Genomic DNA, 12,849 nt, shown 5'->3' on the forward strand with positions numbered 1-12,849 from the left:
TGTGAATGGAAAAGGAGACAAGCAGAAACCAGAGTGGCAGGGGCAAGGTGTTGTCTTGTTTTGTTTTAAGACATAGGGTAGGAGCCTCTGTCGTGTTGAATAAGGCTCTGAGGATATTTAGGAGTTTACTGACAGTGGACAGTCTAATATCATTCACACCAGCCCCTCAAGAAAAGCTACAAGAAAGACCAAATTTAATTTTCATGTCCTTCAAGGCTGCATTGCTTCTCCTCTCTTTTTTTTTTTTCTTTTTTCAGTACTGAGTTTGAACCCAGGGCATTGAACTTTCTAGGCAGGCTCTCTGCCATTTGAACCAAGTCACTAGCCTAAGGTTGCACTGTTTTTCTACGAGCAATGCTAAGGAGAGCCTCCAGGTGAGTGCATAAAGGCTCAGGTGTGTTCAAGTTCTACGTGCACTGCACTCATGTGAGACCATGCATCCCCTCACTACAAGGCCTTGCTAATAAATCCCTTAATTTGTCATCTCAAAACCTGCCTTTGTGTGTAAAGTCCCCTTTTAAATTTCTTCTAAGCAGAGACTGAAGATAAGAGCAAAACCTGAGTGACCTATTGGGAGACATATGAACCCTACAACTGGTATCTTTGACTTTTCCATCAGTATCACTGCTATGAGCTTCCTTTGTGTAGGAAATTCAGTATTCAGTATTCCATGAGAAGCAGAGATATGGAACATCAAACAACAGAAAACCAGCTGGGCACCAGGGTTCACACTTGTAATCCTAACTACTTGAAAGGCTGAGATCAAAAAGATCAAGGCTCAAGACCAGCGCAAGCAAATAGTTCAGGACACCCTATATCCAAAATAGCCAGAGCAAAATGGACTGGAGGTGTGGCTCAAGTGGTAGAGCACCTGCTTTGCAAGCGCGAGGTCCTGAGTTTAAACTTCAGTCCCACCAAAAAACAAAACAACAGCAAAAATTTGATCTAGCTCCATCTCTGCCTAGACATATGTGTCTAGCACTATCAGAGATATACATGTACTTAAAACAAATGGAGTGAGGTAGGAATTGGTAGGCCAACCCACAGAAAAATGAAGGATAGCTTTTCAGCTGTTCTGTTCTCTGCTGGCATCTCTGGATACACAGGATTTTTTATCCCCTTATCATGCCCACAAGGCCTACCATTAATTCTAGACACTTCCTGATAGACCAGATGACATCAGAACAGAGATGCCTCCCCTTATCACTCACACATACATACGTACATCCATGGATGTGCATACATGTGCACAAGCACCCCCATTCCCCTTGCCTCTCTGTAACCCCAAAGGTGTCCACAAATGAACCTTCAGCTGCCACCTCTCACTCAGTCCTGACTGCCCCTCACCTGCACTGGCACCTCCCAGGCAGTTCCCTGCCCACCCCCACATCCCTTAGGAAGCCAGGGCCCAGGGCCTGGGGCAGGGCACACCTGGAACAGGTTGATGCTGTTCTCCCAGAAGTAGAGCAGGAGGGGGGTGGGGTCACTGGGGCAGGCGGGGGCCCTGGAAGCCTACATCCCTGCCTCCACAGAGGCATAAAGCAGCCTGTCCGGGCAAGGGACAGTCATTCTCTCAACTTACATACAGAGTAAGCTGTGGACCCTCACCCCACACTCAGCTGCCAGACAGGACCCAACATCACTCCCTGGTAAGAACTTGATGCCAACCAAGGCGGCAAGGGCATTTTGGGGATCTAGAGAAATGAGTGGGACTACCCTAGAAACTATCAGGGTAGGTGTCCTGATAGGTCTTAGGGAGGGAAGGGAGGCGTGGCTCTGTGAGCACCTCTCTGGTGAGGAACCCTTCCAAGTGCACCTAGCTGGCCCTAGGGGTGGCCCAATCCCATCTGGGCCCTCCCAGGAATGACAGGAGAAAAGGCACATTGGAGCTGGCAGGATGGCCCCACAAATCTGTGCTTGTGCTCCCGATTCCCTGCCTCTGGGAGATGCCACAGGAAAGGTGAGGTACTTGCCAGTCAGCTGGTATGTTCCCTTCCACCCACGGGAATAACCTGGGTGTGCCCCAACTGCCCGGCAGGATTACCTGGACTTGGACTTCAAAGACAGATGGTGAACCTCAAGCTCTTGCAGGCCCTGTACTCTCTGGAACCCTCTCACCCCAGCATATGTCTCCTGTGCCTCTTTCTTTCTTTCCTTCCTCCCACACACATTTGCCAAGCTCCAGCTCTGCACCAGGGCACTGTGCTTGAAGCTGATGTTACAGAGGTGACTAAGACCTATTTCCTGCTCTCTGGGAAGTCAGTTGAGTAGGCAAGTGAGTCAGGTGCACAGATCATAACAACCTGAAGTGGCAGGTGTTTCAGAAGGGGATACACAAAGTGCTTTGGGAACACAGGTGGAATTGCCAAATGTCAGAAGGAATGAGTGAATGGGTCGCCAGTCTTAAAGGATGAATAGAGATTCTTGTGATTGGGAAGGGGGTATTGTAAGCAGAGAGGACAAAGGCAAAGAGCATCAACACACCTGGATCTGTGGAGCAGCACCTGGAGAAGTGGTCTACTCCTAGCCATGAGCTGGGAGGTGGGTGCAAGGGGAGTACATGCAAGTGTCCTCCTTCCCAGAGCAGCTTGCCCAGGCTTTCTTACCTCTCCCTGCAGCCACCAGCCCCAGCAACAGATGCTTCCCTTCCCTAGTGTCCCCAGATCCTGGCCATGGTTATTTCATGGTGTGAAAGGAAGCTTCACTTCCACTTCTTATGACATGCTCCAGCCTGGATCTCTGACTGATGAAATGAGCATGGAGGAAGAAAAGAGCCCTTAACAAAGGGCTTTGCCAGCTATGTGAGCTCTGGAGCTCAAGTTTCCGCATCATATGAGGATTCCTTGGGCCCTTTATGTTTCTGACATTAGAAAATCCAGGCCTTTTTTTTTTTTTTTTTTTGGTACTGGGGCTTGAAATCAGGACCTATACCTTGAGTCACTTCACCAGCCCTTTTTTGTGATTTTTTTTTTTTTGAGATAGGGTCTCACAAACTGTTTTACCAGGCTGGCTTCAAACTGAGATCTCTCTGATCTCTGAGTAGCTACGATTGTAGGCGTGAGCCACTGGCACCTGGCCATCCAGGCCTCTTTAAGAGCTCCCCCTGTCCAAGAAGCAGGTAACTCTCTATAGAGGCCTTACCAGGTTCTGGTGTCCTTGGCAGCTATCTTGACAGTTTCCATCTCCATCCCTACAGAGACAATGACCATGTTTGAAAATGTCACACGGGCCCTGACCAGACAGCTAAACCCTCGAGGGGACCTGACGCCCCTAGACAGCCTAATTGACTTCAAGCGTTTCCATCCCTTCTGCTTGGTGCTGAGGAAAAGGAAGAGCACACTCTTCTGGGGGGCCCGCTACATCCGCACCGACTACACCCTTCTGGATGTGCTAGAGCCTGGCAACTCACCCTCAGGTCAGCCTTGCATAAAGAACTGGGTTCCAAGGGATCCCAGGGATTGGGGACCAGGGACCTGGCTCACAAGGAGGACCCTGAAGCTGCCTCTCAACCAAGCCCCTCTGTCTTCTCCTTCCTGCAGATCCAACAGACTCTGGGAATTTTAGCTTTAAGAATATGCTGGATGCCCGAGTGGAGGGAGAAGTGGATGTGCCAAAGACCGTGAAGGTGAAGGGCACTGCAGGGCTCTCCCGGAACAGCACGCTGGAAGTCCAGACACTAAGTGTGGCTCCCAAAGCCCTGGAGAACTTACACAAGGAGAGGTGAGAGCAACAGTGTGTGTGGCTACCAGGATGTGTTGACTAGTGCACAGGAAGCTGCTTTGGGCCATGAGTGGAAGGGTGAGGACCTTGCCAATGTGGCCCCACACAAGAGCCCTTGAAGGTGACCTTTCTGGCCTATGGGTGCATTGATGCCTCATTTCCTAACCTTTCTTCCCTGTCCCTCCAGTACCACTATCCCTCTGTTAGATGTGGGTGTAAGGACATTCACATTTGCTTGCTGTGTGACCTTGGAAAACTTACTTATCTCAGAACCTCCATTTTCTTTCCTGCAGAATGGTGGGGTTGGATGGTTTCTTTTCTTTTTTCTTTCTTTCCTTTTTTTTGGTACTAAGAATTGAACCCATAGCCTCACATGTGCTAGGTAAGTGCTCTACCACTTGAGTCACATCCTCAGCCCTGGATGATAATTTTTAATATTCACTCAACTCAAAGACTGAAATACACTAGAAAGAGGGAAGGGGCTGGTCTTAACTGCTTCCTACTGAAGCCTGAGCACAGTGTTCTGCTTCCATAAATGAAGCCTCCTGCTGACCCCACACCACACACCAGGCACGCCGTGGAGAATGCTGCCCAAGGGGTGTGGTTGAGGTTGATGCTAGGCATCACACATGTTTGGCTTGACTTGATAGGGGACCTGACTTTTAAGTAGTTAAGTAGTGGTTGACAGAAGCAAGTAAGAACTGGGGAGGCTGGAAGGAGAGGCCGGGGTGCTTGGAAAGTCATCCAGTAAGTATTTAAAGAGCTCTCCTTGAGTGCAAATCATCCTACTATGTGCTGGGTGCACCTAGAACGTCTTTGCCCAAAAACTTTGCAATCTAGGAAGGTAAAAAGTAATGTGCCACAGTAACTAAAATCCAGAACAAGAAGTGATAAGCGCCATGGCAAGGGTTCAGCTGAGTCAGGTGGCAGGTCAGAGGGACTGCGGACTGGGGAAATAAGGAAAGACCTCACAGAGATAGTGGCCCGTGATCTAGGCCTTGAATGATGAATAGAAATTGGGCATGCAGGACTAAGAGAAAGGCGTTTACAAAAGCACACGGGTGTGACCTTTCAAAACCAATAAGGGACAATGAATAGCCAGTTTGACAGGAAGAGGTATAAGTAGAACAAGAGGGAGACCCAGAGCATTCAGGAACCAGGCACCAGGTCAAGGTCAGGGAGGTCCACTATCAGCACCAGGGATACCTGACAATGCTCTGATATGTCTCATGACCAATTTGGCTAAGTGGAAGAAATGTGTTAGATAGAGAAAGAAGGATTTGAAGCAGGAAGAGCAGGCAGAACACTGTCCCACTGTCCATCAGAAGTGAAAAATGAGGACGTGAGATGAGGAAGAGCAGCTGGAATGAGTGGGAGGAACGGAAGCAAGGCCTATTGCAAAGGACAATAGAATGGGTTAGACTTGGCAGCTGAGAGCAGGGCAAGGGCAAAGGTTTTGTCACTGATGACTGAATTTTGACCCATGTCGTAATATTATAAGACATTAAAGGTGACATTACAGGTGACAAAGGAGAAGTGGCTTTGTAGGGTGCTTGTGAGTTCCTTTTAGACATTTTGAGTTTGTGACTCTGCTGCAGCATCAGCAAAGAATATTCAATGGGGAGTTGGACATAGGAGTCAGGAACTCAAGGTGAAAAAGTCACAGTGAAGATACCAGGTGATAGTTAGCAAAATAAAGATTGAAACTGTAGGAACTGGTGGGGGGTGCTTGGAGGGAGCTCAGAGCATAGAGGTGTGAGAACAGAATGTCAGAGAACAGAAAATGACAGAGAACCACATAAACTGGAAAATGGATGCAGATAGAATGAGTAAGATTTAGGAGCCAGAAAGATGGGCATAGAACCAGGTGGTCCAGTGTGATCAGAAGCCAAGAAAAGATAGCGTCACATTGGACAGTAGTCCAGAGGTAGAGAAAGTAAGTTTGATCATTACTTCAGCTGAGTAGTAGAAATAGAAGCCAAGTTATTGAGAATTCAGAGTGGGAAGTGAGGAAGTAAGCAGTGGGCATGGGTATATCCTTAGTGAAGGAAAGATATAGGGTGGTAATTTGAGAGACTAAGAGAATCAAAGAAAGTGAATTTTTTAGGAGCAGGAGTATGTTTATATATGGAATCAAAAAGGAAAGAGCAAGTGAAGAGGAACTGGCATTAATGGCAAGAGAGGGAATATGAGATGGAGAGGAAGGATCCCAGAAGACATGAACAGGGGACAAGAGAGGAAAATCTACCCCTAGGCCAAAAGAGAAGGGGAAGAGCAGTCATGCAGCCCTGTCCCCAGCCAGCTACTGTGCCAGCTGAGTTTGTCTCAGCTCACCTGAAAGTAGGCATCATCACCCTCACTCTATAGATGAGGCCACTCAGATTCAGAGAAGCTGCCCTGATAGGAGGCAGGAGATCTGGGTTTCCACCTTGATTTGACTTGAGTCTTCACTCCTTCCCTGACGCCACAATATCCTAGCTTCCAGGAGCAGCAGAATAAAAGTAAAAGGCTGAGCTTCTGCAGAGAGAAGCTCTGCCTAACCCCCTTATGCTTCTTCTGCTCAGAAAGCTGGCAGCAGATCACCCATTCCTGAAAGAGATGAGAGAACGAGGCGAGAACCTGTACGTGGTGATGGAGGTGGTGGAAACCGTGGAGGAGGTCACTCTGGAGAGAGCTGGCAAAGCGGAGGGCTGCTTCTCCCTCCCGTTCTTTGCCCCATTGGGGCTACAGGTTTGGTTCAAGCACACACACACTTACACTTACAAACACACACACACACTTACACACAGGCTTCGTTAATTTTGTCCCATTAGTGCCCACTCAGAATGCGAAGAGGACCCACCTCTTCTCTTTGCTGTTCAAGAACCAAACCCCAGCCGGGAACAGGTGGCTCACACCTGTAATCCTAGCTACTCCAGAAGCAGAGATAAGGAAGATCAAGGTTCAAAGCCAGCCTGGGCAAATAGTTTTAAGAGACCCTATCTCGAAAATACCCAACACAAAAAAGGACTAACAGAGTGGCTCAAGTGGTAGAGCTCCTGTCTAGCAAATGCAGGGCCCTGAGTTCAAACCCCAGTACCACCAAAAAAAAAAAGAAGAAGAAGAAGAAAGAAAGATCCAAACCCCAATTGACCAGATGCATGGCTCCCTTCTCTGGTCAATGATGCCAAGGGTGGGCAGACCTCTGTGCTAGATGCTGCAGGAAATATGGGGAAGGGGAATCACACTCATGAGTGGTCCCAACCTACAGAGCAGAGCTCCTTGATCACAGAAAGTTCTCAGACTCATAGATGAAGCTTGCGTTAAAGTCCAGGGAACACAGGCCTGGAAATCTCGGTGGAAATAAGTAAGGCTCTTGTACTTACAGCTAGTGAGTATATTCATGAGGAATGATCTGGGATTTGGAGTAAGGAGGAGGGATTACTCATGGGAGATTTCCTGAATGAAGTGAGCACGGGACGGATGGTAAACAGGAAGAAGGAACCAGGACCTGGAGGTGGGAGAGGATATTGCACAGGCAGGTGATGGAGTAGGTTTGCCCAATTACCTTCACATGTCCAAATGAGGACGAGACAGATTGGAGATGATGGTACCAGAAATAAGTAGGGGGGGCTTCAAAACCCATCCCTCGGAGTCCAGACTAAGGAAAAAGATAATCAGGGATACCTCTGAAGGGTTTACCACTTCCTACCTCCACACAGACTCTCAAGCTGACCCTCCACCTGTCCTCCCACTCCCACTGCCCGTGTCTCACATGTAGGATGTCCACACATTCACAAATTCTCATTGTGTAATCTTAGGGATCTGTAAACCACAAGGAGGCTATAACCATCCCCAAGGGCTGTGTCCTGGCCTTTCGAGTGAGACAGCTGATGGTCAATGGCAAAGATGAGTGGGGTAAGCAGAGACTAGCATATTCTCCCTTCAAGACAGGAATTATCCATACCAGTACTGTGGAATTCAGGTCCCCATTTGTGGGAGTGTATGGCATTGCCAAATGTTAGGGACAGAGCTATAGGGGCTGCTCTGGAGAGTAGGTAAAGGGGCTTCTGGGTTCTGAGCATTTCTGGGTTCCGTACATAGTAGAAGCTGTGGGAGGGGGACACAAACATGAACAAGCCTTTGTTCTCAATAAGTCAAAGAAGGAAACAGCCCCTAATGCCAGCACTAGAGTTCAAGGTTGAAAATATGCTAGCATAGGAGAGAATTTACAACTTCTGGCAATTGGTGTGGGGGTGGGGGTTAAGTGGAAAGTTAGATAAGTTATTTGAGGGACAGGATCTAGCCCTGGGCAGAGCCCTTGGGCTTGAGACTAGAGAAAGAAGTGTGAAAGAGCTGGCAATGGCCTCTTGGTCTCCCTCTCTTGCCCCTTACAGATATTCCACACATCTATAATGACGGCATGCAAACCTTTCCTCCTGGAGGTAAGTGAACTGCTTGTTGGATCCCCACTTCTCCTGCCCTACCCCAACTTCATCTGTTAACCTCCCCCCCATAGAAGATACCATAATCTTTCCAGGAGCCCCTGCTTTCATTCTCCAAGTCCCCAGGAATATCCCCCAACTTTAGAAGAGTCAGATAGAGGCATATACGTACTGCCCAAGAGGAACAGAGAACCAGAAAGACAGAGAGATCAGAGGCTCAATCGGAAGCAGAAAGAACACTGGCAGACAGTGTGTGTTTCCCAATTTGTTGGGAATGGATGTGCTGACAGGATCTCACGTGTTTTTATAATGATCACTAATGAAGCTGCCTTGACAACACCTTTAGACAAAAAGGCAGGCAAAAGTTTTATGCTGACAGATGTGCATTGTTTCTGTCTTCAGAAAAGCCAGGAGAGGGGAAGTTCACGCGTAAGTGTTTCTTTCATTCCATCACACCTTTCTTTTTTTTTTGTGGCACTGGGGTTTGAACTCAGGGTCTAACACTTGCTAAACAGGTGCTACACCACTTGCACCACTCTGCCAGCCCACCACCACACCTTTCTTGACTCAAGTTTAAAACTCCAGTTCTTTCCAACTCCATGGAACTAACAGGAAAGATGGCAGAGCAGGTTAGACAGCTGTCTCTGAAATGTGGCAGCAAATTCAGTAGCTTAGAAAAAAGCAGTGAAAGGGGGAAATCTTTGGACAAGATGCCTCAGTGGTCAGACACTTCAAACCTTTGTCCCCAAGGGCCTTGGTAGCTGTGACTTCTTCCACGTGCCTGCCACTCTACCGTCCAGCAACTGGGCAGGAGCCACTAAAACACAGCAACTCCAATTCAGTCCAGCTGCCCCTTTTCATATCAAGTTAGCTTTCTGAACCATTCCTGCCTTCCATTCCTGGAGCTAGAGTATCCTGAAGATAGCTGGGCTCTCCTAGGAGACAGACGGGACATATTCGGGACATATTCCCTCATCTTCCTTAATGTTTTACCCCCGGGGATGTCTATCATGCTGAAGGATTGCATTTTTATTCCTTGTTGTGTTTGTTTTCTTTCCTTTTTCCTCAGTTATCCAGGCATCTGATGTCGGTAAGGAATTTTGTGAGTTTCTACCAAGACTTTGTTGGCTTTGGTGGAAAAAACGTTAGGGTAGAGGGAAGGGAAGACAAGGCAAGGGCTGAGTCCCAGGTCCTGGGATTAGAGCCATTTCTAGGAAGCCACTTTTTCCTGCGCAAACTGATATGATGCCAGGACCCTAGAAAGCCAGGTTACAGGTCACCCCAGCCCTGAATACAGAGCCCCTCTGCTCACTTAGTCACCAAGATCATTCTTTGTCCACCAACTCATAAGAAGGGGAAACAGATCTTCCCTCTCTACTTTTAGCTAGAGTCTTTGAGAACAGGAAGTCAATGGTGTACTGATGAGAGATTAGAACTGGGATCTTAGGGACGATTAACTGTTGGATTAGATGATATTATAGGTCCTGGTCCACCTCCTTGTCCCACCCTCATGTCAGGGCTGCGGGATAACTTCATAACCACGTTCCTTGGTAAAGAAAAAAGGTCAGGCTTGAAGGTGAGCAGGCATGGGGCCTGAGGAGGGTGAGTAAAGGAGCCTTCAGGGAGAATGTCCTGAGGGTGGAGGGCGGTTGTCACATTTATTGTCTTCCTAGGGGAGGTACACGAGGACTTCAGGACTCTAAAAGAAGAAGTTCAAAGAGAGACCCAAGAAGTGGAGAAGCTGAGTCAAGCAGGACAAAGCTCCTTGCTCAACTCCCTCAGCAAACTCCTTGGAAAGAAAAAGGACCTCCAAGACCTTGAGCTCACGGTGAGGCCCCAGTGGGAGAATGAAAGAGGAGGAGGGTTTTTGTGGCAGTGGGAGTATCTGACAGTGGCCTAAGGTGGCTAGTGGCCAAGGAAATTGACAGTGAATACCTTTGCTAAGGCTGGTCAAGTGCTCCCAGGCTGCCTGCCCCCAATCCCATTCCTAGAAAAGGGCCAACAGTACAGGTTCCTTCAAGGCATACACTCCCTCTGATGGACAGAAGATGGGCAGGCCAGAAGAGCCCTCTGCTGACAGAGTCCAAAACCCAGGAACCAAGGAACCCAGGAGTACTTTCCAAGACTCAATACCACAAAAAAGAAATAGAGAAATGGGAAAGAGACGCCAAATGTCAAGGAACTATTGTGTGCCAGATGCTTTTTGGAGGCCTTTACCATGGTATCTTAAACAATCACCCACCTTTCCTCACAGCTTGAAGGGGCTCTAGACAAGGGACATGAGGTGACCCTGGAAGCACTCCCAAAAGATGTCTTACTGTCAAAGGAGGCTATGGATGCCATTCTCTATTTCCTTGGAGCCCTAACAGGTAAGTGGGGAATAAAGACTTTACTTATAATTTTTAGTGATAGGAATGAATCACCTGAGTGAATTACAAAATGAATGAATGAGTAAATGCTAGGTAAATTATACTACAGGTAAGTAGTTTGTAATGACATTTTTAAAAATTGATTCCATTCCTAAGGATTCTCTTGATCATTTTAATGACTGAGAAGAAAGTCTTGCTAACAGAGATTAGGAAATAGCCCAGGTTTTTTCATGTATATGTTAAAACTTTCTACATATAGCCAAGGTCATCACTTCCATATTGATACTCACCTCTCAGCTTTAATTTCAAAGGGTAACATCTTTTGATGTTGCCCCTACATTTTCTCCTTCCCTCTGAATGAAGCATTCCCCCACTTAGAAACACTCTCTGGTTTTTCAGGTATAAACTGAGATATTTGTTCCCTTAGGAAGCCTGCCCTCAAATGCCAAGACCAAAGTAGACCCCTCAGCAATACTCCCTTAAGACCCTGGATTGTAACTGCACATTACTCTGTCTTCTTGCCAAGACTGCAGAGAAGACAGTCTTGAGTGAAGGAACTATAATTTTTACTTAACACCTGGCAAAAATGCCTGGCATAGAGCAGGCATTTAATCACAAATGAATGAATGAATTAATCAATGCAGGCTGGAATTCCAGAAATGCAGTATTTGTGGAGTCTATAGACCCTTCTGCACTAGCAACACACACATTTTTCCTCTGCTTTTTCTCCAGTGCTAAGTGAAGCCCAACAGAAGCTTCTAGTAAAATCCACAGAGAAAAAGATCCTACCGGTACAGCTGAAACTGGTGAGAAAAAAAAAAATAGCAGATGTCAGAGAGAGTTTGGGAAGGAGTAGCTGGAACCAGTGGGAAGATGCAGACTTAGCTTGATGGCAGAATCACCCTCAAGGCCCCTGCTTTATCCAGGAGCCCAAACCTACTCTTTGGTTCTCTCCACATTACTTTCTTTTTGTTATTTCACAAGAAGTAGAATGGTGAATTTCTGATCATGATCTGGTTTTTATCTTTTTTTCTCTTTTTTATTTGCGAACTGGTATTTGAACTCACTTTGCCAGATAGGCTCTTTACCACTTGAGCCATGCCTCCAGCCTATGGGCCTGTTCTTGGGAGAAGAGACAGAAAATTTTGACTTTGTTTATTCCTAGCCAAGTGATGTGAGCAAATCTTTTAATGTCTCTATCTCAATTTATTCTTCTGTACACTGGAGCTCAAAGTACAGGTACTGCCCACGGTACAGTGCTATTAAATAACCCAAATGGAGTTGTAGCGTAAGGTACGGAGTTATGATAAGGGGACTACAGCCTTCTTTGTCATTTGTATGGGTTAGGAGAGAGGAAGGGAGATTTCCAGATTTTTTTTTCTTTCATGTTGTTTTGGTCCTTGCAGGTGGAGAGTGTGATGGAACAGAATTTCCTGCAGGATAAAGAGGGTGTTTTCCCCCTGCGACCTGATCTGCTCTCCTCCCTTGGGGAAGAGGAACTGATCCTCACAGAAGCTCTAGTGGGACTGAGTGGCCTGGAAGTACAGAGATCTGGTCCTCAATACATGTGGGACCCTGACACCCTCCCTCGCCTCTGTGCCCTTTATGCTGGCCTCTCCCTCTTCCAGCTGCTGACCAAAGCCTCCTAAGGTGCCTTGTCTGCCTACTGCCTGCTTCCTGCTTCCCTAATACCGTCCCAATCTCACTACTCAGTGTCCTTAACACCCCAAGGCATTTCAGAACCACCAGGCTGAGGAAAACTGAAATCCCAGCTTGGCAGCCATGATAACCAAGTCCCACCTGCTCCATCTCTCTCCTCCTGCCTCCACCTCCACAACCCACGAAGCCCATCTGCTGATGCTTAAATCTTGTAGATGTAGAAGCACTCAAGCTTTAAAACTTTGAGCCATTTCAAAAAAAAACCTAGAAAAAAATAATTTTCCTATCTTAATCCCTCCCACGTGTAGCTCCAAAAAAAAAAAGCTTAACTGGAATTGATGAAAAATATTATGTCAATCTTAGAATGTCATGGCTTTTGGTGTTTTTTTCTTTTTCTCTCTCTCTCTCTTTTTTTTTTTAGTACTGGAGTTTGAACTCAAGGCCTCACTCCTACTAGGCAGGTGTTCTTACCACTTTTTTGTACCAGAAAAGGAAATAGAGATTATCCTACTACCTGTAGATCATATGTACATGCCACTACTCTATACTATCCTCAGGTCAGATGGAAAATGCTCAGAGAAGTATGAGGCAAGAGAATATGCAATCTAGATTCTAAACTGAAAATATCATCAAAACAATTTGTCTTCGAAGAACAGCATTTGAAGTCCTCCAGCCCT

At 46.9% G+C, this 12,849-nt stretch overlaps 1 protein-coding gene across 6 annotated transcripts; it reads left to right on the forward strand.

The window, feature by feature from the left end:
* Positions 1–1,490: 1,490 nt before the first annotated feature.
* Positions 1,491–12,542, forward strand: Gsdma (gasdermin A). 6 transcript variants are annotated; one of them, XM_074045654.1, is made up of 12 exons: positions 1,491–1,649; positions 3,197–3,415; positions 3,540–3,720; positions 6,285–6,450; positions 7,521–7,617; positions 8,097–8,144; positions 8,547–8,573; positions 9,214–9,246; positions 9,818–9,972; positions 10,399–10,513; positions 11,246–11,319; positions 11,920–12,542. In XM_074045654.1, the coding sequence occupies exons 2-12, from the start codon at positions 3,202–3,204 to the stop codon at positions 12,160–12,162; spliced, it is 1,353 nt and encodes a 450-aa protein (XP_073901755.1). In that variant the 5' UTR covers positions 1,491–1,649; positions 3,197–3,201; the 3' UTR covers positions 12,163–12,542. The 6 variants fall into 6 exon arrangements, with proteins under 6 accessions (XP_073901755.1, XP_073901757.1, XP_073901751.1 ...); XM_074045650.1 differs by lacking the exon at positions 1,491–1,649 and adding an exon at positions 1,811–1,960; XM_074045651.1 differs by lacking the exon at positions 1,491–1,649 and adding an exon at positions 1,811–1,960 and having other exon boundaries at positions 9,214–9,234.
* Positions 12,543–12,849: the final 307 nt, after the last annotated feature.

Source organism: Castor canadensis, chromosome 11 (assembly GCF_047511655.1).
Source record: "Castor canadensis chromosome 11, mCasCan1.hap1v2, whole genome shotgun sequence".
Classification (NCBI taxonomy): Eukaryota; Metazoa; Chordata; class Mammalia; order Rodentia; family Castoridae; genus Castor; species Castor canadensis.